Source organism: Onychostruthus taczanowskii, unplaced genomic scaffold (assembly GCF_017590055.1).
Source record: "Onychostruthus taczanowskii isolate IOZ18803 unplaced genomic scaffold, ASM1759005v1 scaffold18, whole genome shotgun sequence".
NCBI classification, from domain to species: Eukaryota; Metazoa; Chordata; class Aves; order Passeriformes; family Passeridae; genus Onychostruthus; species Onychostruthus taczanowskii.
Window position 1 is genome coordinate 13,294,627 of NW_024499017.1, and position 22,380 is coordinate 13,317,006.

Below are 22,380 nucleotides of genomic sequence, written 5' to 3' on the forward strand. Positions count from 1 at the left end.
GTTCCCCAATCTGAGGTGGCAGCACAGACCCCAGGGTGTTTCCCCAGGGCTGGGTGTGTGCCCAGCTGCGGAGGACTCAGCACACTCCCGGACCTGAGCCCCCGGTTTTGGAGGCCATTGACCGGCAGGGCTGTGGGCTGTAGGAACAAGGGGCTGTGGGGACGGGGACACTGGGGATGAAGGCTGTAGGGGTGGGGTCTGTAGGGGTGGAGACAGTGAGGATGGAGGCTGTGGGTTGTGGGGATGGGGGCTGTAGGGACAAGGTATGGTTGGGCAGGGGGTTCTGGGGCCGTGGGGGGACAGGAGGGGACAGGAGGGGACAGCAGGGGACAGGAGGGGACAGCAGGGGACAGCAGGGGACAGCAGGGGCTGCGGGGCCCTCGGGGGGCCGGGATGCGTGGACGGTGCCGGTACGTGGTGACCGTGGGCCGAAGCGGGCGGTGGCGGCGGGGCAGGGCGGGGGCACGGGCGTGGGAGGCGGAGAGACGCGTCTGTCCGCGGGGACCGAGATGGGAACGGGAACGGAGACGGAGACGGGGTATGGTGCCTGCACCGAGCTGTCGGGGACGGGGGCGGTGCTGGGGTGGTGGTGCTTGTGACAGAATGCCGGTGCCGGTGTTTGTGCCGGTGCCGGTGTGTCGGTGTCACTGCCGGTGCCGGTGTGTCGGTGTGTCGGTGTCACTGCCGGTGCCGGTGCCGGTGTGTCGGTGTCACTGCCGGTGCCAGTGTGTCGGTGTCACTGCCGGTGCCGGTGCCGGTGTGTCGGTGTCACTGCCGGTGCCGGTGTGTCGGTGGCAGTGCTGGGGTTTCTGTGGGTGTACCCGGGTGTCGGTGTGGGGGTGTCAGTGCCCGTGCCGGGGTTTCAGCGTTGCTGTAGGGGTGCCGGTGCCGGTGTCCCCGGTGGGTTACCGGGGTGTTGCTGCTGCGGGGGAGGTGGCGGTGCTGAGGTGGCAGTGCCAGGGGGGTGGTGCCGGCGTCTCAGTGCTGGTAAGGAGGTGTTGGTGACAGCGTTGCTGGTGCTGGCACGTCAGTGCCGGTGCTGGCACATCAGTGCCGTGACAGGCTGTTGGTGACAGTGCCGGTGCTGCTGAGGCGCCATTGCTGCCTGGCATGGGGTGACTGTGCCGGTGCCGGTGATGGTGCCGGTGCCCGTGCTGGGCTGACTCAGGCGGTGTCCTCTGGCCAGCAGGACGGTGGCGATGGCGTCGGATGAGCGGCTGGCCCGCTTCCGCCAGGCCCACCTGAACCCCTTCAACAAGAGCCCCGAGCAGCCGGAGCGCCCCGACGGAGCCTCCCCTGCCCCAGGTGGGTGCTGCTTCCCCCACCGCCCCCCCTGCCCCACACTGGGGTGGGCAGCCAGCCCCAGCCCCCGTTCCGGGGTGGTCCAGCCCCCCATGAGACCCCCCCTTTGCAGCCCAGCAGCCGGATCCCACCCCAGGGGACCCCGAGGGCGCCCTGGACCTGGGGCTGGCCGAGGACCACTTCTCCCGGCCCGTGGTGAGTGGGGAGGGCGTTGTGGGGCTGGGGGGGGACGCGGGGGGCTCAGCTCACCCTCCTGCTCCTGCGGTGGTGCTGGCAGGGGCTGATCCTGGCGTCGGACGTGCCGCAGCTGCGCCGGGCCATCGAGGAGTGCAAGCGGGTGATCCTGGCGCTGCCCGAGCACTCCGAGCGACAGAAGGACGCCGTGGTCCGGCTCATCCACCTCCGCCTCAAGCTGCAGGAGCTGAAGGTGGGGCTGAGGCTGGGGCTGGGGCCCAGAGGGTCTCTGTGGCTGGGGGTCCGTGCTGACACCCATCCCTGGAAGGCTGGACCGGCCTTGGAGCAGCCTGGGATGGTGGAAGGTGTCCCACCCACGTCAGGGGAGGACCTTTAAGGTTCAACCCAAGCCATTCCCTGATTCTTTAGTTCTGTGACCCCCCCTTTCCCCCTGCAGGACCCTGGTGAGGATGAGCCCAACATCCGGGTGGTGCTGGAGCATCGTTTCTACAAGGAGAAGAGTAAGAGCGTCAAGCAGATGTGTGACAAGTGCAGCACCATCATCTGGGGGCTCATCCAGACCTGGTACACCTGCACAGGTGGGTCTGGCACACCCCCTGCACGTCCCCGTCTGCCCCGTGCCCACCCTGACCCCCAGCTGCGCCCCCCCAGGCTGCTACTACCGCTGCCACAGCAAGTGCCTGCCGCTGGTGAGCCGGCCGTGCGTGCGGGCCCAGGTCAGCCACCAGGCCGAGTACCAGCTCAGCATCTGCCCCGAGAGCGGGCTGGACAGCCAGGACTACCGCTGCGCCGAGTGCCGGGCCCCCATCTCCCTGCGTGAGCCCCTGCTGCTGGGGGGCTGGGGGAGCAGGGCATGGGAGGGCTCTGGGTCATGGGGCTCTGTGGGGCTTGGGGAAACCAGGGCTGGGGGGGCTGCGGGGAGCTCGTAGTTGGGGGCTCTGTGGGGCTGGGATGAGCTGAGGACTCTGTGGGGTTGGGGTGTAGGGCTAGGGGGCTCCTGAAGCTCTGTGGGACTGAGGGGTGGTGAGGATGAGGGGGCTGGGCTCCCTTGGGGGGCTCTCTGAGGCTGGGGGAGCTGCTGGGGCTGAGGGCTGGGAGGTGTGTGGGGCTGGCAGGAGCTGACAGTGTGGGCTATGGGGGCTGGGAGTCATGGGGATCTGGGGAAGGTGACACTGGGGCCCTGCCGTGTCCCCAGGTGTTGCTGGGTGTCCTGGGGGCACGCACAGGGTGTGGGCTGAGCAGAGAGCAGGGCGGTGCCCGTGCCAGCCCCGTGCCAGCCCTGTGCCACCGCAGGGGGGGTGCCCAGCGAGGCCCGGCAGTGTGACTACACCGGCCTCTACTACTGCTCCAGCTGCCACTGGAACGACCTGGCCGTGGTGCCCGCCCGTGCCATCCACAACTGGGACTTCGAGCCCCGCAAGGTGCCCCTGGCGTGGGCTGGGGGCACCCTGGGTGTCACAGGAGACCCTTGGGACACTGACCCTGAGTGGAGGCCACCTGGGGGGCCATGTCCTTGTTCGTGGGGGTCCCTGGGAGGTGCATCCCTGGGTAGAGGTGACTTGGGAGCTGTGTCCTTTGTCATGGGGGTCCCTGGAGGGCATGTCCCTCGGTAGAGGTCACTTGGGGGATCCCATCCCTGATCTTGCATGTCCCTGGGGACCGTGGCCTTGTGTAGATGTCACCTGGGGGACCACCCCCCTGGTCATGGGGGCCATGTCCCTGGTCATGGGGGTCACTGGGCAGAGATCACTTGAGGGGAAGCCATGTCCCCCGGGCCGTGTCCCTGTCATGGGTCCCTGTGATGGGTCCGTGGGTGGTGGCAGCAGGGCTGGCGGGTGCTGACGGTGGCCCTGGCGGTGTTGGGCAGGTGTCACGGTGCAGCATGAGGTACCTGGCACTGATGGTGTCACGGCCGGTGCTGAAGCTGCGGGAGATCAACCCACTGCTCTTCAACTACGTGGAGGAGCTGGTGGAGATCCGGGTGAGTGCTGGGTCTGGGGAGGACACCCCACAAGGGCAGGGGACACCACAGAGGGCCTGGGCAGTGAGCAGGAGGTGGGGGGACCCCAGTGGCACCCACGGGGTCCGACAGAGAGGAAGCAAGGTGGGGTGGGGGGTTTGGGGCAGAGGGTGCCCAGACTTCAACAGGGATGAACTTGACTCAGTCTGGTCTTTTTCTTGTCATGCTCCTGTCCCCATCCTCACCCTCATCCTGCCCCTACCATTGCCCTTTTCCCTATGGTCCTATTCCTGTCCCCACCTCTGTCCCCATTGCTGTATTTCCATCCCATTCCTGTCCCAATCCCCATCCTTTCCTGTTCTCACACTGTTTCCATCTCATCCTTGCCCTGTCCCCATCCTGCCACTGCTGTTTGCCCTGTCCTTGGGATCCCTGCCCTACACCCATTCCTGTCCCCATTCCCACCCCTGCCGTGGTGTCCCCCTGCAGAAGCTGCGCCAGGACATCCTGCTGATGAAGCCCTACTTCATCACCTGCAAGGAGGCGATGGAGGCGCGGCTGCTGCTGCAGGTCGGGCTGGGGGCCAGGGCCAGGCGTGGCGGTCACACAGAGGTGACAGTCACACAGAGGTGGCGGTCACACAGAGGTGGCAGTGACACACACTCCCCCACAGCTGCAGGACCGGCAGCACTTTGTGGAGAACGACGAGATGTACTCGCTGCAGGACCTGATCGACATCGAGGCCGGGCGCCTGGGCTGCTCGCTCACCGAGATCCACACGCTCTTTGCCAAGCACATCAAGCTGGACTGCGAGGTGAGCCCATGCTGGGGGGCAGAGCCGTGGGGAGACCCCCGTGGGGCCAGTGGAGGGCTGGCAGGGTCACCAGTGTCACCTGCTGCCTGCTCCCCCAGCGATGCCAGGCCAAGGGCTTCGTCTGCGAGCTGTGCCGGGAGGGCGACGTGCTCTTCCCCTTCGACAGCCACACCTCGGTCTGCGCCGACTGCTCTGCCGTCTTCCACAGGTACCGGGGGCACGCTGGGGCGGGAGGTGGGGACGGGGGCGTGGCAGGGGGTGACCCAACGCTGTCCCCCTCCCTCTCCAGGGACTGCTACTACGACAACTCCACCACCTGCCCGCGCTGCGCCCGGCTGAGCCTGCGGAAGCAATCCCTGTTCCAGGACTCCGGCACGGAGGCAGAGCCCTGAAGGGGGTCTGGCCCCACTGTGGGGTCTCAGGCCCAGGGCTGCCCCCCACCCACCACAGGGCCCTGGGATGGACACAGTCAGCCCAGTGGGGGTTTGGGGACTGGGGTGGCCCCGGCTCCGGGATGCTCTGCTCGTGGACGTGGCAGCACTGCCGGGAGGGAATCACTGCTGGAGCCCAGCCCTTCCCGGGAGCATGGAGAGCCTCACCGGAGGGCCGGGATCGGGTTAGCTGGGATCCGGTAAAGGCCCCACAGCGGCTCCTGCCGTCCCTGCCTGGAACCGGGCTGCTGCTGCGCGGCCCTGCGGTGACAGCTGCTGGCAGGAGGGCTCAGCCCTGGCACCGCCGTGGGACCGAGTCCCTGCCGCACACAGTACCGGACTCTGCTCCCTCCCCAGCCCACCGTTACCGGGGCCGAGCTGCGGGGGGATGCTGCGGGATCCTCCCGGGGCTGGACCGGGTGCGGTGTGGAGCCGCTGCCTCCCCTTCTCCCGGTGTTTCCTGTAGCATTAAGGAGCCTCTTTGCGCAACCCAGCACTCGTGTCCCTGCTTCGGGCGGCGGCGGGGGGCACCGGGGCACGGGCAGGATGTGCGAATGCCCGGGGGCGGCAGCCCGGGAGCTCCCGCCGAGGCTGGGGCTGCCGGGGGCGAGCACCGGCACCGACCCGACCCCGGGCCGCTCCGCGGGCCAGCGCCGCCCGCGGGACGGTAATTGCGCTGCGCGACGTGGTCGGGGATGTGCCGCAGTCACCGCCGGTCTCCCGCCCACCGAGAGTGGCCGCGGCCACGCTGCCCCGGTACCCGGTACGGCGGGGCACCCCCCTTCCCGCTGCTCCCGAGGTGTTCCGTGCCCCCAGGTCCTCCCGCTCCCCAGCGCGGCGGCGCACACGGGCAGAGGCCGGCGGTGGGTCGGTCGGTCGGTTTTACCGGATCACAGCACTGCTACATCAGAACCGGGCGGGCACCGGCACCGGCCGCGCTCCGTCGGGCCGCGCTGAGCCGTGCGACCCGTCCGGTCCTGCCCCATCCGCCGCTCCCGGCAGCCAAGGCCGTGCCGCTCCCGGGGGCCGGCGGGACCGGCCCGGTTTCCCCCCGGGGCTGCTGGCCACCGGCTGAGGGCAGCCCGGTACGTCCCCGCCGCGGGGCTGGGGCCGCCTCTGCCCTCCGGGCGGGCTAACGGGAGTCCTGCGCCCGGGGACGGGCTCCATCGGTACCGACGGGACCAGCGCCGGCGTGTCCCGGTGTCCCGCGGCGGGTTCTGTCCCTACGGCTCCCGCGGGCGCTCGGCGGGCAGGAAGGCGTCCGGGGGTCCCGGGGGTCCCGGAGGCAGCTCGGGGTCACTCAGGTGCTTCTTGTCCCGGCCCTGCTCCCGCGCGCGGGTCCAGGAGGGCGAGCGCAGGTACCCGGCCCGCGGCGGCGGCGGCGGCTGCAGCCCTGCGGGACGCACGGGCGGTCAGCGGCGCACCGGCACGGCCGGACAGACCGGCACCGGCGGCCCCGGACCCCCGCTCACCGCCGGGCGTCTCTGCGGCCACGTTCTCCTCGTCGGAATCGGCGAAAACCTCGGCCAGCTCCTGGTCCGACATATCCGTCAGCTCGGTGAGGTCCAGCAGGTCGAAGTGCACCTCCAGCGAAGACACGCTGCTCAGGGGCTCTGCGGGCACCGGCCGCGGCTGGGGACCCACCGCTGGCCCCGCTGGGGGAGCCGGGGGTCTGCTGCTTGGGGAGCAGGGAGCTGGGGGGATGAGGGGCTGGGGGGGGGTCATGACTGGCTGGGGGCTAGCAGGGGACTCTAGGGCTGCCAGGGGACCCCAGGGACAGGAAGGAGAGCCCGGGGGATGACAGAAGACTGGGGACAGGCAGGAGACCCCGAGGGCCGGCTGAGGACTCTCGGGGACAGGCAGGAAAGCCCGGAACGGATCCGAGGTGCTGGGGACAGGCAGGTGATGCTGTGGGCAGGCAGACATCCCAGGGACAAAGCAGGGGACCTCAGGCACAGGCAGGGATGGCAGGAGCTGGCAGGGACCCCAGCTCAGGGCCTCACTCACGTCGGCGCTCGGTGACCTGCAGCAGGCCGGCGCTGGGGATGGGGATGCCACCCTGCTCCTCCGCGGGGACTCGGGGGGTCTCCTGGGCCGGCCCGTGGGTGGGGGTCCCTGCGGGGCGCTCCGGGACCAGGGGCTCCTTGCCAAGCTCTGCCACATCAGCACCTTCGGCGTCAGCGAGGGCAGCTCCTCTTGGGGCCCCCAGAGCTCGCGGGGTGCCCAGCAAGGGGACAGGGACAGCAGGACCCCCGGGGAGGAGCGAGGGGCGGCAGAGCTGCCCGAGACCCTCGTGTCGGAAGCTGGCAGCTCCCCCCGCCCCTCACCCCCCTCCCCGCGCAGCCCCTTTGTGTCGGCGAGACAAAGCGCAGGCTGTGCCGGGGCCGGACAAGGGCGGATTGTGCTGGGACTGTCCCCGCGAGGAGCAGGAGGGACAAGGCGGCCGCGGCACACGGCCACGGTGGCGGCACAGCCCGGGGCACACGGTGGCGGCACAGCCCGTGGTTGTGGCACACAGCGGGGGCACAGCCGTGTCTCGGGGCTGAGCGGGCACCGGGGGTGGCAGGAGGCCCTGTGTGCCCAGGGCAGTGCGGGGGGGACACAGCACCCTGTCCCCCGTGCCCTGGCACCACCAACCCATGCCACCAACTGAGTTACCGGGTGACAGGCTCAGGGATGGGCATCGCCCCCCTCCCACCAGGAGGGCAGGGACAGAGACCCCCAACCCCCAGGGAAAGGGAAGTTCCTGCTGCTGGCACGCGGAGCGGCGGGACGCGGGCACGACACCAGCGGGACAGCCGCCCCGACACTGCCTCTGCCACATCCTGACCCCGCAGGGGACATCAGGCGCGCCTGGGGCCGGGAAATGGGCTCCTCGTCCCGCTCCAGGGCAGAGCAGATCCCCCCGCGGCGGACACGGGGGCAGCCCGCCCTGCCCGCTCCCGCCGCCCCGGCCCGCGCCGTGCCCGGCCCCGGCGGGTGACACCGTGCCGTGTCACCGTAAGGAGCGCGGCCCCCGCCCGCCCCACGCCCCCACCCACCAGGGCGCTGGTCCCGGCTGCAGAATTCCCCTCTGGCCTCCGCCTGCATGGTCCCGCCGTGCCACCGGCCGTGTCACCAGCAGTGTCACCAGCCGCACCGCCCGCTCGGGCCCGGGCTCACCGGCTGCCTGGCGGGAGCGGGGCCGGATCAGGGATCTCTCCCGCACGCCGTGTGCTGACTCACGGCAACCGCAGAGCCGGGCAGCCGCCGGTACCGGCACCCTCGGCACCGGGCACCCCGCGGCACCCGCGGCCCGCCCCGGTGGCACTGTCCCCGCACGGGCCCGGTGTCCCGCCGCTCCCCCGGTGCCACGGCCGGGGCTGCCCCGTGCTGGCGGGCCACACGCGGAGGGACGGGCGTGCGGGGCAGCCCCGGCACCTCCTCTGTGGCCAGGTGCAGCCCCCCCAGAGCTCCGGGCCCCCTCAGCTGCCCCAGCACAGCCACCCCTTGTCCCCGAGCCCCTGGGCACAGCGGCACCGCCACAGCCGAGCGGGATGGCTGCAAGGCACCCCACTGCTCCCCTGGGCACCCCGAGCTCCTGCGTGTCCTGTGAGCACCCTACCGCTCCTCTGCACCCCCGGGCACCCCACTGTCCCCCCACACTCCCTGGGCACCCCGTAGCGAGCCCAGGTGCCCGGTGCGCTGCCCTGTTCCATCTGACCGCCTGGCCACCCCCCTGTCACCGCACTGCACCCCAGCTCCTGGAGCATCCCCCTGCCCCCCGAGACCCCGGGCACTGCAGGGCTCCCTCAGCCCGCGGGACACCCCCGTGTCCCCCCACATTCTCTGAGTGCCCCGCTGCTCTCTCCCTCCGTCCCCGACTCTCCCTGCACAGACCCCCGCGCCCCCCGTGCAGCTCCTCCCGCCGCACCCCCGCCCTGCATCTCCTTGTCCGCCCCGTGGGGCCCGGCCCGGTTCCACGGCGATGGGCGTGCCGGTCCGAGCTCCCCGCTCTGCCCCCCGCCCTCACCTCCGGTGGCGACCGCTGCCGGAGCCGCCATGGGCCGGGCTCGGGGCTGATGCCGGTGCCGGTGCCGGTGCCGGTCCGGTGCTGGGCGGGCCCGGTGCCAGCCCGCAACCCGCACGGTCCTGCCCGCCGCGGCGGGGGCGGGGACACCGGGGGCGGGGACACCGGGATGGGCGGAGCCGAGGGGCGGGAGCACCGGGGGGACAAGAGAGGGCGCGGAGGGGACCGGGAAGGGGGGGGAGGGGGGCACTCGGGGACCGGGGCTGCAGCGGGGACCGGGGGGACGCGGGAGCAGAGCCCGGGGACGGCAGCTGTGGGGCCAGCCCGGGTCACAGCGGTGGGCGCGGGGTGGAGGAGTCTGGGCCGGGCACAGCGGGACCCCCGGATTTGTGCCCCCAGTCCTCCCCGAGCTCCCCCGCCCGCTCGGTTCCCCCCAAACCGCTCGGTTCCCCCGGTCACCCGTTCCCTCACACGGCCCCCCGGCGCTTCCTCCCCGTCCGGTCCCCGCGATGTCCCCCGGCTGCTCCCCGGTGTCCCCCCCGGTGTCCCCCGGTCCCTCTCGCTCCCCTCCCGGTCCCGCTGGCCCCGCCCTCGTTGCCAAGGCGGAGCGTGGCGTTGCTAGGGGGCGTGTCCTCACGCAGCGCCGCTCTCCCGAGATTTCACCATCATCTCGCGAGATTTGCCGTCCGTTGCTCGGAGACGCTGGTGCCGCCGCCATGGTGAGAGCGGAACCGGGCCCGGGCCGGTGCCGGGAGCAGAACCGGGGCAGGGGGGAGAACTGCGGGGGCAGCCGGGGTGTGCGGGCAGGGGAGGGCGGTGGAGCCCCGCGCCCCGATGTCTGCGAGCCCCGTGCTGTCCCGGTCCGCTCCCGGGGCGGGTGCGGAGCCCCGGGCGCCGGGCCCAGCGCCGCGCCGCTGCTGCTCGGGCGATGTTTCGGGTACAGCTGTTTTGTGCCCAGGGGCTCAGCACGGAGCTGGGCGGCAGTGGCTCGGTGTCGCCGCTGTCCCCGTCCGTGCCGTGAGAGCAGGGCCGCTCCGGGGCCGGCCCTGAGCAGCGCGGATTCCTCCTCCCCCCGTTCACCTCCTGTGCTTGGCTTTCTGTCCTCAGGCGCCCAAAAAGAAAGCAGGGAAAGGGGGCAAAGGCCCGGCGGTGGTGGATGCCTTGGCCCCGGAGGACATGAGCAGGGAGCAGGTGAGCGGGGAGGAGGGCTGGGAACGGGTGGGAATGGCTCTGGGGACCCTGCCTGGCGCCTGGCCAGCCCCGGGACAGCAGGTGCGGAGGGTGACAGCGCCGAGCAGCCGGGCTTTGTGTCACTGGCGCCTGCCCGGGGCCGGGCTGGGCTGGGCAGGGCGGCTCCTGCTGCTCTGGGAAGGAGCAGCCTCCTCATCCCACCCCCGGCTCGCCAGCCCGGTGTTCAGCCCGGTGTTCTGGGCACTGCTGAGGCCACACCTGGAATCTTGGGGCCGCTCAGGACAAGAAAGAGGAGCTGGGGCATGCCCAGAGAAGGGGATGGAGCTGGGGAAGAGTCCAGAGAACAAGGAGAGGCTGGGGGAGCTGGGAAGGAGCTCAGCCTGGAGAAAAGGAGGCTCAGGGGGGACCTTGTGGCTCTGCACAGCTCCTGACAGGAGGGGACAGCCGGGGGTCGGGCTGTGCTCCAGGAACAGGGACAGGAGCAGAGGGAACGGCCTCAGGCTGGGCCAGGCAAGGTTAAAGTTGGATATTGGGAAAATTTCTTCCTGGAAAGGATTGTCCAGCCCTGGCCCAGGCTGCCTAGGGCAGTGGTGTAGTCCCCATCCCTGGAGGGATTTAAGAGTCAAGTGGATGTGGCTCTTGGGGACATGGGTTAGGGGTGGCATTGGCAGTGCTGGAGGAACAGTTAAACTTGATTTTGGAGGCTTTTCCAGCCCAAACAATTCCATGAACCAGAAGTATCTGAGCACCTGAGTGTTGTGACAGGTAGAAGAATTATAAAAGAAAGGCCTCATTAAACCAGGCCTGCTCTGTTAAACTAATACTTATCCTGTCACATCTTCCAAGTGCAGCTAGTACTTGGCAAGTTCCCGTGCAAGAACAAACCTGGAATGAATAGTTTGCTAACATAACAACCTATTCCTGGGTGAAAAATAAGTGCACCTGCATAAACATTAGATCTGTTCCATGAGAACCCACAAAAGAAAAATATAAACAACCTGAACCTTAGCACGTACGCACAAATCACCTTCTGACCAATAAAGTGGTAAGAAAACTGCCAGCCTATAGATATTGCACACCAGGTCTGTGAAAACTGTACGAAATGAGTTATGTGAATAAAGCCTGGGCTTTTGCCACATGAAGGAAATGGAGCCTCGCTTGTTTTATTGCGATACCTGGGAATTACTGGTGTTACTGGTGTTACTGGACACTGGCAGCCATATCCCATCCCGCCATGAACCAGAAGTATCTGAGCACCTGAGTGTTGTGACAGGTAGAAGAATTATAAAAGAAAGGCCTCATTAAACCAGGCCTGCTCTGTTAAACTAATACTTATCCTGTCACATCTTCCAAGTGCAGCTAGTACTTGGCAAGTTCCCGTGCAAGAACAAACCTGGAATGAATAGTTTGCTAACATAACAACCTATTCCTGGGTGAAAAATAAGTGCACCTGCATAAACATTAGATCTGTTCCATGAGAACCCACGAAAGAAAAATGTAAACAACCTGAACCTTAGCACGTACACACAAATCACCTTCTGACCAATAAACAAAGTGGTAAGAAAACTGCCAGCCTATAGATATTGCACACCAGGTCTGTGAAAACTGTACAAAATGAGTTATGTGAATAAAGGCTGGGCTTTTGCCGCATGAAGGAAATGGAGCCTCGCTTGTTTTATTGCGATACCTGGGAATTACTGGTGTTACTGGACACTGCCAGCCATACCCCATCCCGGGCAGAGGTTTTGTGACTCCTGTTCCAGACACTGCTGGGTTAGCCAGGGACCTCCACAGCTCCACAGCCAGCACGTCCTGCCGGGTTTGGGACGTGGGCTCTCCAAAGCCCTGTCCAAGGCCTCCCTGCCCCTCACCTGTCTGTTCTCTTGGCTGCAGCTGCTGCAGCACGTGGTGCATCTGCGGGAGGAGATGGACCGGGAGCGGCAGGAGCGGAACTCTTTCCAGCTGGAGTGTAGCAGGATCCAGAGCTACTGGGAAATCACGCGCGGGGAGCTGGAGGAGAGGAAGGCCGAGCTGCGCGGCCGGGACCGCCAGATGGAGGAGGCGGAGGAGAGGCACCAGCTGGAGATCAAGGTGGGCTGAACTGAAGGGCTCCAGGTGAGCCCTGGGCAGCTCTGAGGAGGACGGGAGGAGCTGGGCAGGATGCCACCCAGGAATGTCTCACCAGCATCCCAGTTCCAGGTGTCTCCTGCTGAGCCCCTGACGCGCTCTCTGGGCTGTCCTCAGGTGTACAAGCAGAAGGTGAAGCACCTGCTGCACGAGCAGCAGGAGAGCCTGACAGAGCTGAAGGCAGAGGGAGTCCTGTCCCTGAAGCGGGCCCAGAAGGATCACTGGGAGCAGGAGCAGGAGCTGTGGAAAGAGAAGCGCTCCTTGAACGTAAGGCTGAACGAGCAGGAGCTGGCCAATGAGGCAGCCATCACAAACCTCTGCCTGGTACGTCCCTGGCTGGGCTGGAGCCACCTGTGAGCTGCCTCATCCCCAGCGTGGGAGCAGGAGTGGGATCTTGCCTCCTGACTCTCTGTGGGGTAGGATGGGATTTCTGGTGCAGGAATGGGGAGAAAGGATTCCTGGGTGACCCCCCTCCCACAGTGGGAGCTGTGAGAGCAGCAGGAGAACCTACAAGTCGCTGTTTGCACCAACATGGGATCAGAATCCTTTCCCAAAGAGCAGGAGGGAGTCCCTGAGGCTGGACTGGCTTGGGGTTTGGTTGTTTCTTCCAACACAGAGTTTCTTCCTCACAGAAACATGAGGAGGAGATGGCCTGGCTACGCAGTGACTTCGAGCTGCAGACCAAAGGTGAGGGCATGAGGCAGATCCCACAGGAGCATGACAGGGAGAGCTGCTTCTGGTTCCCAAGCAGCACTATGAGCTCATGGGGGCAGGTTCTCCCCAGTTCTGGCCATTTTTCCCTTCCCTGTTCTGGCCATTTTTTTCTCCCAGTTCTGGTCAGCTTCCCACCCCAGTTCTGGCTGATCTCCCCCACCAGAGGTTCTGGCCAGTTTTTCCCATAAGTTCCAGCTGCTTTCCCTCCCCAGATCAGTCTAGCTTGCCCTCCAGTTCTGGCTGTTTTTCCCTCCCAGTTCCAGCTGGTCCCAACCCACACGGTTTTGGCGAGTATTCCCTCAGTTCTGGCTGTTTTTTCTCCCTTCCCCATTCTGGTCACTTTTCCTCCCCAGTTTCAGCCAGTTTTTCCCCAGCTCTGACAATTTTCCCCCAGAGATGGAGGCCAAGTACACCAGGAAGATGCAGGCGCTGCGGGACGAGCTGGACCTGCGGAGGAAGACAGAGATCCATGAGCTGGAGGAGAGGAAGAACACCCAGATCAGCGAGCTGATGGGGAACCACGAGGGGGCTTTTGGTGCCATCAAGAACTACTACAACGATATCACTGCCAAAAACCTGACACTCATCAACCTCCTGAAGGTACTGCCTGTCCCTGTGCCACCCTCCACCCAGGTTCTGCTCCTGCCGGGTGTCAGCTGGGTCTGGCCGTTCCCAGGTGTCAGTGTGGCTGCTGCTGGTGGCCTGTACACCAGCACATGAGTGGGGAGGGTGTCCTGAGGGTGTCGGGGACTCTGAGGGGCTGGGCAGCTCCCAGGAGCCAGCACTTGTGTTCCCGAGAACAGGAGCAGGTGGAAGACCTGAAGAAGAAGGAGGCTGTCCTGGAAAAGGAGAAGGCAGATGTGCTGCGTGAGAACAAGGAGCTGACACAGCCCCTGCAGGAGGCCCAGGAGCTGGTGGCTGAGCTGCAGAGGAAACTGGTTAACTATTACAAGGACAAGGAGACCCTGATGGTGAGTGGCCAGCCCTGTCCTTTCATGGGCACGTTTCCAGAGGGAAAACACTGACCTCTGCCACTTGGTGTGCATTGCTGGGCAAAGCAAGTCCTGTCCTGCTTACTGTGTATTTGTGGGATCTCAGATGGGGATCCAAAGGGAGACTGGAAGGGAGACCAGCCCCACTGCAGGGCGGTTGGTGTGGGTGCTGTCTGCTGCTCACTCTCCTCCCTTCCCAGAACACATTTCCAACGCTTCCCAGATAATCCTCTGCTCTTTAATCCTCCCTTCCCATTCACAGAACTCCAAAGCCCATCTGAAAATCACCCAGAAGGAACTGAAGGACCTTCAGTGGGAGCACGAGGTGCTGGAGCAGCGGTTCAGTAAGGTGAGACCTGCAGGCAGAGCTGGGCATATCCCATCCCCTCTCCAAACCTTCTCCAAAGCCTCTGCAGAGCACAGGGCGTGGGGCTCAGCAGAGGCCGTGCTTAGCCCAGGGCTTTGCAAAGCTAATCCAGAGTCGGGTGATAACTGCTGCTCCCAGCAAAGCTGCTCCCAGCCCCAGCCTCTCCCACGGTCAGCAGACAGGCCTGGCCTTGTCCTTTGCTAAGCAGTCACGCAGGCTGCAGCGGGGCCCCGGGCTGCGTGGGGCAGAGCCAGGACAGGGGGCATTGCCACGGGCCCCTCCTTCTGCCCGTGTTCCAGGATCGCTCCCTCCCCTTCTGGGGTGCTCGGGAAGAGCCCTGCAGAGCGAGTGCTCCCCCCCCACTAACCCAGATAAATCTTATGAGGCAGGAGAGAGCTCATTTGCAATTCGTAGAAATCCCCAGGAATATGAACATTGATCCGAGGCCTCATTAACAATCCATCATTAAGACAGCGCCAGATTCAGAGCGCTCAGAAATAGGCTTTGGAGGAGAGACTGTGTCCTAATTAGGACACTTATTAACTAGCTGTGAGCCAGGGACTGCTGCCAGCTGTGGGGATGAGAGGAGAGACCCCCGTGTGCTGGGGGCCCTCGCTGGGGTCTGAATTAGTGCTGCGGGGAGCCCGTTGGGGCATTCCATGCCTGGAGGGGAGGAGGAGGAGGAGGGAGAAGCGCAGGTGCTGCACCACGGAGGGAGGGAGAGAGGGAGGGGAGAGGGGAGGGGGGGAAGCTGTGCTGCAGCACCTGCCTTCCCCGTGGGCTGCAGGTGCCGTGGGGAATGGCCGGGCTGAGCTGCTGGACCAGTTTTCTGCCATGTTTGTGCTCCACACCGTTGTGCAGACCCCAGCCAGCCTTGTGCAGACCCCCGTGTCCCCTGGGGTCCTGAGGGCGCTGTGACGCTGTGCTGCCTCCCGGAGCAGGTGCAGGAAGAGCGAGACGACCTCTATCAGAATTTCACCAGAGCCATTAACGAGGTGCAGCAAAAAACGGGGTTCAAGAACCTGCTCCTGGAGCGGAAGTTGCACGGACTGCTCAGCCTCCTGGAGCAGAAGGAGGTGGAGCTCGGCGAGGTCGCCGCAACCTCCAACCTCGACCCCAGCGCTCTCTCCTTGGTCTCGCACAAGCTGGAGGTACTGGGGCGCGGCGAGGGCTGGATGTGGGGGGCAGAGCCCACTGTGCTGCCCCTGGAAAGCACCATCCCCGTCCTACGTGGCCGTAGGTGGCACGTCACTCGTCACTCGTTCCCTGCGCTCCCGGGGCCACGCGCGGTGCCGCGGGGCGCTCGGCTCTGCCTCGAGAGCGGAGCGTGTGGGTGTTGGAGTTTGGCACTGATCTGTCCCTCAGGTGGGGCCTGTTTTGAGGAGCACGGCCGCAGGCTCCGTGGCACTGCCAGCATCCTGCCAGCTGACTGCCGGCGGGCCCAGTGGCACCCGGGGGCTCTGTGCAAGGGGGGCTGCACCTGGTGAGCCTCGCCTGGCCATGGGGACAGTGCAGACAGGATCCTGGGGCTCTGCGGTGTCTGCCGTGCTAAAAATACCTCTGCAGAGAGCCTGGAGACCCACATTCCTGCAGCCTGCCGCAGCTGGAGCCTGGGAGCAGCGCTTGCTGCTGCGGGTTGGGCACAGACACAGGGAACGAGGGCTCCACCACCTGGTGCCCTCCTGCTTGTCCCCACCCGGGCCCCTGCGGCAGGGGGAGTCAGGGAAGCTCTGGGATGCTTTGGGATGCATACCAGGCCTATGGGACAGGCAGCGGATGTGTCACCTCCCAGCAGGTGGAAGGAAAACACATTCCTGGGATGGCATCACTGGCGTCAGGCTCTCCTGCAGCTGCTGGGGTCCCTGAATTCCTGCTCTCAGCTGCCTCGGGGAGCCTGGCTCCCTGTAATTCCCGCGGTGCCGCGGCAGCAGGGTGGTGCTGCTGGAGCAGGTGCTGCCAGCACTCCCCACGCAGCAGGGCAGACTGGGATGGCTGTGGTGTTCATCTGGGAGCTGCCTGTCCCTGCCCGGGGCTGGCTGTCCCTGGCAGTGCCACTCAGAGGGGGCAGGGTGGTGGCCACCTGCCAGGCCGTGCAGGCAGCTCCTCCGTGTGCTGTGCCACGGCCAGCGTGTCCCCAGGGCCGGGCAGAGCAGCCTCATCCCAATCTCCCCTTGCAGGACATGTTAAATTCCAAGAATGCCACCATCCAGGACCTGCAGCTCCAGCTGGCCAGAGTCTGCAAGGTAAGGGCGGGGAGGAATCCTGGAGAGGTTTAAGAGCCGTGTGGATGTGGCACTTGGGGATGTGGGTTAGTGCTGGCTTTGGCACTGTTGGGGGAACAGTTGGACTCGGTGATCTTAGAGGCATTTCCAACCCAAACGATTCTGTGCTTCCATGGCTTTGGCTTGGGGGTTGGAAATGAGCTGGGGGTGCAGGGAGCTCTCCTCTGCAGACAGAGGGGCTGACAGGGACCCTTTCCTCACAGGCACACAACGACATGCTGCAGACCTTCGAGGCAAAGCTGACAGCCTTTGGCATTCCCCTGGACAACCTGGGTTTCCAGCCACTGTCCTTCCCCTTCCCGGGGCAGGAACTGGGGCAGGGCCCTGCTGGACTCGTTTCAGTGCCCACCTGATGCTGGCAGCACTGAGGGTCCCACTGGCACACTGGTAGTGGAGCTGTGCCCTTTAGTGTCTTTAAATAGACCCCAGTGAGCATCTTCAGGAACCTCTCCTCCCAAGGGGGACCACAGCTGCAGAGCTCCAGGCATCCCACCCACGCTACCAGGCTGCCCTTGGGGCTACCTCTGTTCCCACAAAAGTGAAGGCGATTTTTTGAGACAAACAGTGCTGTTGGGAGTTTTTAATGGCCTCGGTGGCGTCATTCCTGCGTCCCCAGGAGAGGGCTGTGCCCCTCTAACTGCCCCGGTACGTTGTGTAGGAGTAGGGGCTGATCAGCAGCGGGACGTGGAGCTTCCGTGCCGGGTCAGTGATGACGAAGACGACCTGAGGGAGAGTGGGGAGACAGCAGTGGGAATCCCCCTCCCACAATGAGGCCCAGGGGCGTGCAGCCCCTTGAGGCTGGCCCCAGCCCTCGGACATGTCACCTGTCCCAGTCTCCCCACACTCCATACCTCCACAAAGGGGTAGAAGCTGGTGTGCCCCAGTCCCTGCCAGTACTCAGCTGTCTCAAAGTGCAGCTTGTAGGTGCCAGCCTTGGCCTGTCCCGGTGCCAGGAGGGGCTGGCAGCGCCCGTCCGCATCCGTGTGCCTGAAACCAGACCAAAGCAGTCCTGCTGTACCCCAAAACACAGCCCTGCCCCACCCCCAGAACCTGCCCTGGCCATACCCCCAGCACCAGCCCTGCCACCAGCAAACAAACCCCAGGTGAAGGCTGGGCAGCCAGTTGTGCCAGGAGCCTTTGGCCAAGCTCACGGAGCCCTGGCAGCAGTGTCCCTGCCCCACTCTGGTGCCACCAGCTCTCCTACCTGTGTGCCAGCTCCGTCCACTGCAGCCCCGGCTCCTGCAGCTGGGCCAGGCGGATGACAAGGCCGGCTGCCGGCAGCCCCGTGGCCGTGTTCAGCACGTGGGTGGTCAGGGTGCCCTTTCCCACCTCAGACATGCCGTCAGCCTGTGGCAGAGGGGGGAGCAGGGCTGGGACCTGTCCTGGCAGCACCATCTGCCACCTTCTTGTGCTGCAGCCAAACCCCTGCGCTTCACTCTTCCCCAGAGCTGGGATGTGGAAACCCACGTCCTTCCCATGCCGCAGTGCTCAGCCCCAGGCACCACGTGGGTGCCAGCTGGTTCCCACCAGGATCCAGGGCTCTGGCTCACGGCAGCACCGTGCTCCCTGCTCACCTGCCTGTCCTGGTGGGCCTCGGCACAGCACAGCAGCCAGCCTGGACCCGACGAGGAAGCAGCCCCGTCCCAGCCGCCCGTCCCTGCCCACGGCGTCACGTGTGGGTGGACATTGACCCTGCCCAGCTCTCTGGAGCTGTCTGGCCTCAAGGTCGGCACTGCTGAGGGCAGCCAGGCCCCTTCTTCTCCCGGAGCTCCCAGGGGTGGGGGCACGATGTGGGGCTGCGTCCCAGCAGCCGGCAGGACCAGGCAGCCTCCCTGGAGTGGGACCAGCTCCCGCTGCCAGCCCGACAGCAGCACCCTGGTGAGCTTACCTGGCTGTCCTCTGTCCCACTCGGCCAGGGACCTGTGGCCGGTGACCCCACGCAAAACGCCATCCCCGGCCTCCCTTGCTGGCGCCACGGCTTCTCCCCGTGGAGCTGGCGTGGCTGGATGCCGCTATCCTGGCACGGGGCTCCCGCAGAACCGGGTGCTCCTCCCTGGCTGGGCTGAGCTGGCACGGGCAGCTTCCCAGGAGCCCCGCTGGCACCCACACTCCAGCAGCGCCGTGGCCCTGAGGCTAGTGGCCCAGAGCCTGGTGGGAAGCTGGGACACCGGGCCGGGAGGAGCCACAGCACAGCTCCCATCCCAGTCTCGCCTCCCACCATGGAAAGCACCTGGAGCGCATCGGTGCTGCCGCAGCCGGGCACGTGGGGCTGTCAGGAGCCAGCACCGGCCTCACCACAGCCTTGCCCTGGCCCTCTGCACCGCCAGGGCACCGGAGGCTCAGCGTCTCACCTGAACCCTGATCCGGGCGGTGGCGGTGGCTCGCAGCCCGTATCCCCCCAGGTCAGCAGCCTGGATCTCCAGTGTGTATTCAGGGACCGCCTGTGGCAAGGGGCTGTGTCACCCACAAGTGGGGGGTGAGCTCGGTGGGGGCTCATTCTGGGGCTCACCTCTGCCTTCAGCCCTGCCATGGCCACGGAGACCAACCCAGAGCTGCTGTTGATGGTGAACATCCCAGGCTGGGGCTCCTCCGGCGCCTGGCTCAGGATGGAATAGCTGACAACGCCATTGCTGGAGTTCACGGCGTCATCTGCATCAGCGGCCAGCACCCGCAGCACCGATGTGCCTGGAGCAGGTGGTCACTGCTGACCTGTCACACATCCCTCCAGTGCTGCCTGCCAGGCGTGGCAGTGGTCCCACCTGGCTCAGCTCCCTCCAGCACAGAGCCGTGGAAAACTGCCTGGGTGAAGACGGGCCGGTTGTCGTTCTGGTCAGTGACGGTGATGATGATCTCCATGGGGTCTTCCACGGGCTGCCCGTTGGCCGACACGGCGTGGGAGTAGAGCTGCAAGGGCACAGTCAGTGTGTGTGCAGTGCCCAGGACTGCCCCTGTCCCGCCACAGATGTCCCCTCACTCACCACGTATTTGTCCTTCTCCTCCCGGTCCAGGGGTTTTGTCACCTCCAGCCACCCCGTCTCCCGCTCGATGATGAAGACACCCACGGGGATGGTATCCGCTCCCTGCCCCGTGATGCTGTAGAAAACCTTGGTCTCCTTGTCCTTGTTGGATTTGATCTGGCAGAGAGGGAGGAATAAGCTGGTTGAGACATATCCCAGCCCTCTGGGGACGCCCCTGGACCCTGCCTGGTCCCTGTGGGGACACCCACCTGGACCAGCTTCTTGGGGAAGGGTCCCGGCTCATTCTCAGGGCAGTTGATAGGGGGGATGACCCAGTCCCTCTTCTGCCGCCGGAGGCCGTGTCCATGCTCCGGGAAGATCAGCACGTCCTGTGGGATGGAGAGTGGGGCTGCAGGGCCAGGGAGGGACACGGCTCTGCCCGGAACCTCCCGGGGGATGGCCGTGCAGCACCCCCGGCCCCACTGCCATGGTTCCACCAGCAGGAGGAGGAGGAGTGTGAAGCTGTAGGGTGCCATGGCTGCAGCTGCACCGGCTGTTCCCCACAGGTGCCTGCTGGGAACCTGCCCTGTTGCGTCAGTGACCTTGGCCAGGAAAGCTGAACCGGCTTTCCAGAGCTGCCAGCCCCGGGGGGGTCTGGGGGCGCCGTGTGGGGGGACCCAGCACACGAGATGCTGCTCCAGGCTGGGGGGATGGAGTCCAGGGCTGTCCCTCGGTGGCCATGGAAACCCCCGCTGCCGTGGGGCTGGGGGGCACACACAGCCCCCCCGAGAGTTCCAGTGCACCCATGGGCGGCACCGAGGAATGGGGAGGGGGCTGTTCCTGCTGGGGCGGTGGCGGGAGGCGCCGTGGGAGCACCGGGAGGGACGGGTGGCGGTACCAGAAGGTGCCTGGAGATACTGGGATGCCCGGGCGTGTCCACCGGGCTGCGCTGAGGGACCGGGGGCACCGGGGGGCGGCACTGAGAAACCGAGGAATGCCAGGGGGGTTCCAAGGCGATGCCGATGGGTACAGACCGGGGAGGTGCCCGACGGGCAACTGGGGGTGTGCAGGAGGTATCGCGGATTGCCCAGAATTGCCAGGGCGTTCCAAGAGGCTACCAGGCGGTGCCCCAGGGTTCCAGGGAGGTATTGCGGATTGACAGGAGGATCTCAGAGGGGTGCCGGCTGTGCCCGGGGGGTATTGAAGCTTCCAGTACCGGCCGGTGCCCGAGGGGTACCGGGCTGTGCCTGGATCTTGTCGGGTAGGTGCCTGGGAAGTAACATGGGGTGCCGGGGATTGCCGTGGGGTGCCAGGGGAATACGGGGGGTGCCCGGGCGGTATCGGGGTGTTGTATCGGGGATTGCCGGGGGTGCTGTAGGGGGTAAACCCCCGCTAGGAGGGTCCCGGGGGTAATGAGGGGTCCAAGGCACTGCCGGGGGATGCCTGGGGCGTGCTGGGGCCGCTCTCCGGGGCGGGGCGGTACCTGCGCGGCCGCCGCCTCACCTGGGGCGTTGCGGGGCGGGACGGGGCGGGGGCGGCGGCGGCGGCGGCAGCAACGGACGGGCCATGCGGGGGCCGCGCTCCGGGCTCTGCCCGCTCTCCATCTTCATCCTCCTCCTCCTCTCCCCGCTCCTGCCGGCAGCCGCCCTCTCCCCGGCCCCGCCGTGCGTTCTCCCGGGGCTGCGCCGCGGGCCGCTCCCCGCTCCAGGTAACTCGCACCGTCGGGGCGCGGCGGCCCCGGGACCCCCGGAACGCCTCGGGAACGGGCTGGGGCCGCGATCGGGACCGGGATCGGGGCTCCGAGCAATGTGGGGGGCGGCAGGGCCTCCCTCACTGCCGGGATCAGGATCGCTTTGCCTCCGCTGGTGGGGCCGCTGCTTTTCGGGAGGAGCTCGCGGTGCCCGGCTGTGGGGCTGGCGGGGGTCCCCGGGTGAGGGGCTGCGCCATGGGGCTGGCTGCGCTCCTGTGCGCTAGGGCTGTGTCCCCCCGGGCTGTGGGGCTCGGCCATGGGGCTGGCTGTGCCCCGCGGGGCTGGCTGTGCCCGTCTGGTCTCGCCGGGCTGGTGGCGGCTGATGCCAGCGCCTTCGGCCCAGCCGTGGGGCGCCCGCTGCGAGCAGGGCTGGCTCCCCGCAGGGTGGGTGGCCGGCGCCGGGCTGGCAGCGGGGCTGGGTGCCCCGGGGCCACCCTTCTCCGGCCGTGCGGTGCGGGCCCCGGCTGGCCCGAGGCTGGGCAGGGTCTTGCTGCTGCCAGCTCTTGGCCCGCTGCCGGCGCTTGGCCCGGGCCCGCTGCCCTCTTCGCTCGGGAGCTCCCGGGAGATTGGGGCTGCCCGGGAACGCGGCCGCAGCCAGCGCTCGTCTAATGGCCGCGGGAGCACTAAAAGCTCTCCTTGGCGGTAAGTGCCAGGGAGGGGCCTCGACCTCTGTCTGCTGTGGACACCACATCCCGTTTCACATCCCTTTTCCATCAGCTAAGCCTGCCCGGAATGGAGGTGGGCGCTGCCAGGCCCCTGCTGTGGGCACAGGCGGGGGTCTGGCCACGCCACTGCGACCCCCTCCGTGGGCAGCACATGGCCCCGGCACCCAGCGGGCACGGTGCCCTGTGAGCCCTCCATGGAGGGACCCCGAAGACATGGTGGGGTACCCCCTGTGCCGCCTGCCCCTTCGGAGGGAGCAACCACCCGCGCCACAGCTGGGGAGCGGGGCTGGGGGCTCCCCACGGCGGGGGTTGGGGGCTGTCCCGGGCTCCTCGTGTCCTGCTTGGGGTGACCGATCCCCCTCCAGCCCCATTAAAGTCCTTTATCGAGGCCATCGCGACCGGGAGGGGCCCCGGTGCTGCCCTCGGGGCACGGTTGCTGCTCCCCACACGGCCCCGCCGTCGCCCTCGGGCTCGGTCCCTCCGGTGCGGAGCAGCCGTGGGGCACGGCTCTCCCTGCCCCACTCCACGCCTTCCGCAGCCCCCCCAGCCCCGCCCGGGGCCGCTCGGCCGCCCGGAGCTGGCTCAGCTCCGCTAATCCCCTAATCCTTCCCCCGGGGGGTGCGG

General features: G+C 66.8%; 5 protein-coding genes across 11 annotated transcripts; 2 read left to right on the forward strand and 3 right to left on the reverse strand.

Annotated features, from left to right (window-relative positions):
- The first annotated feature begins 332 nt into the window (after positions 1-332).
- Positions 333-5,509, forward strand: DEF8 (differentially expressed in FDCP 8 homolog). Of its 7 annotated transcripts, none has more exons than XM_041400940.1 (12): positions 333-410; positions 1,190-1,305; positions 1,415-1,497; positions 1,580-1,729; positions 1,934-2,075; positions 2,149-2,313; positions 2,791-2,918; positions 3,365-3,478; positions 3,947-4,027; positions 4,131-4,271; positions 4,370-4,479; positions 4,561-4,804. In XM_041400940.1, the coding sequence occupies exons 1-12, from the start codon at positions 394-396 to the stop codon at positions 4,661-4,663; spliced, it is 1,350 nt and encodes a 449-aa protein (XP_041256874.1). In that variant the 5' UTR covers positions 333-393; the 3' UTR covers positions 4,664-4,804. The 7 variants fall into 7 exon arrangements, with proteins under 7 accessions (XP_041256874.1, XP_041256870.1, XP_041256872.1 ...); XM_041400939.1 differs by having other exon boundaries at positions 351-410; positions 1,187-1,305; XM_041400941.1 differs by having other exon boundaries at positions 351-410; positions 1,187-1,305; positions 1,610-1,729.
- Positions 5,510-5,694: 185 nt separating this feature from the next.
- DBNDD1 (dysbindin domain containing 1) lies at positions 5,695-8,809 on the reverse strand. Its single transcript, XM_041400942.1, has 5 exons — positions 8,715-8,809; positions 7,744-7,867; positions 6,710-6,856; positions 6,175-6,315; positions 5,695-6,095 (listed from the first exon to the last, which is right to left on the reverse strand). Exons 2-5 carry the CDS (start codon positions 7,790-7,792, stop codon positions 5,926-5,928), a joined length of 507 nt encoding a protein of 168 aa, XP_041256876.1. The 5' UTR covers positions 7,793-7,867; positions 8,715-8,809; the 3' UTR covers positions 5,695-5,925.
- A 600-nt stretch (positions 8,810-9,409) lies between these two features.
- Positions 9,410-16,941, forward strand: GAS8 (growth arrest specific 8). Its single transcript, XM_041400675.1, has 11 exons — positions 9,410-9,430; positions 9,819-9,902; positions 11,796-11,993; positions 12,147-12,353; positions 12,662-12,716; positions 13,138-13,343; positions 13,547-13,714; positions 13,998-14,084; positions 15,044-15,253; positions 16,280-16,345; positions 16,588-16,941. The coding sequence occupies exons 1-11, from the start codon at positions 9,428-9,430 to the stop codon at positions 16,735-16,737; spliced, it is 1,434 nt and encodes a 477-aa protein (XP_041256609.1). The 5' UTR covers positions 9,410-9,427; the 3' UTR covers positions 16,738-16,941.
- Positions 16,942-17,017: 76 nt separating this feature from the next.
- LOC121334020 (transthyretin-like) lies at positions 17,018-18,335 on the reverse strand. The gene is made up of 5 exons (XM_041400877.1): positions 18,273-18,335; positions 17,959-18,216; positions 17,589-17,731; positions 17,236-17,371; positions 17,018-17,107 (listed from the first exon to the last, which is right to left on the reverse strand). The coding sequence occupies exons 1-5, from the start codon at positions 18,333-18,335 to the stop codon at positions 17,018-17,020; spliced, it is 690 nt and encodes a 229-aa protein (XP_041256811.1).
- Positions 18,336-18,731: 396 nt separating this feature from the next.
- Positions 18,732-19,877, reverse strand: LOC121334023 (cadherin-1-like). Its single transcript, XM_041400883.1, has 4 exons — positions 19,611-19,877; positions 19,363-19,518; positions 19,144-19,288; positions 18,732-19,069 (listed from the first exon to the last, which is right to left on the reverse strand). Exons 1-4 carry the CDS (start codon positions 19,875-19,877, stop codon positions 18,732-18,734), a joined length of 906 nt encoding a protein of 301 aa, XP_041256817.1.
- Between the last annotated feature and the right edge of the window lie 2,503 nt (positions 19,878-22,380).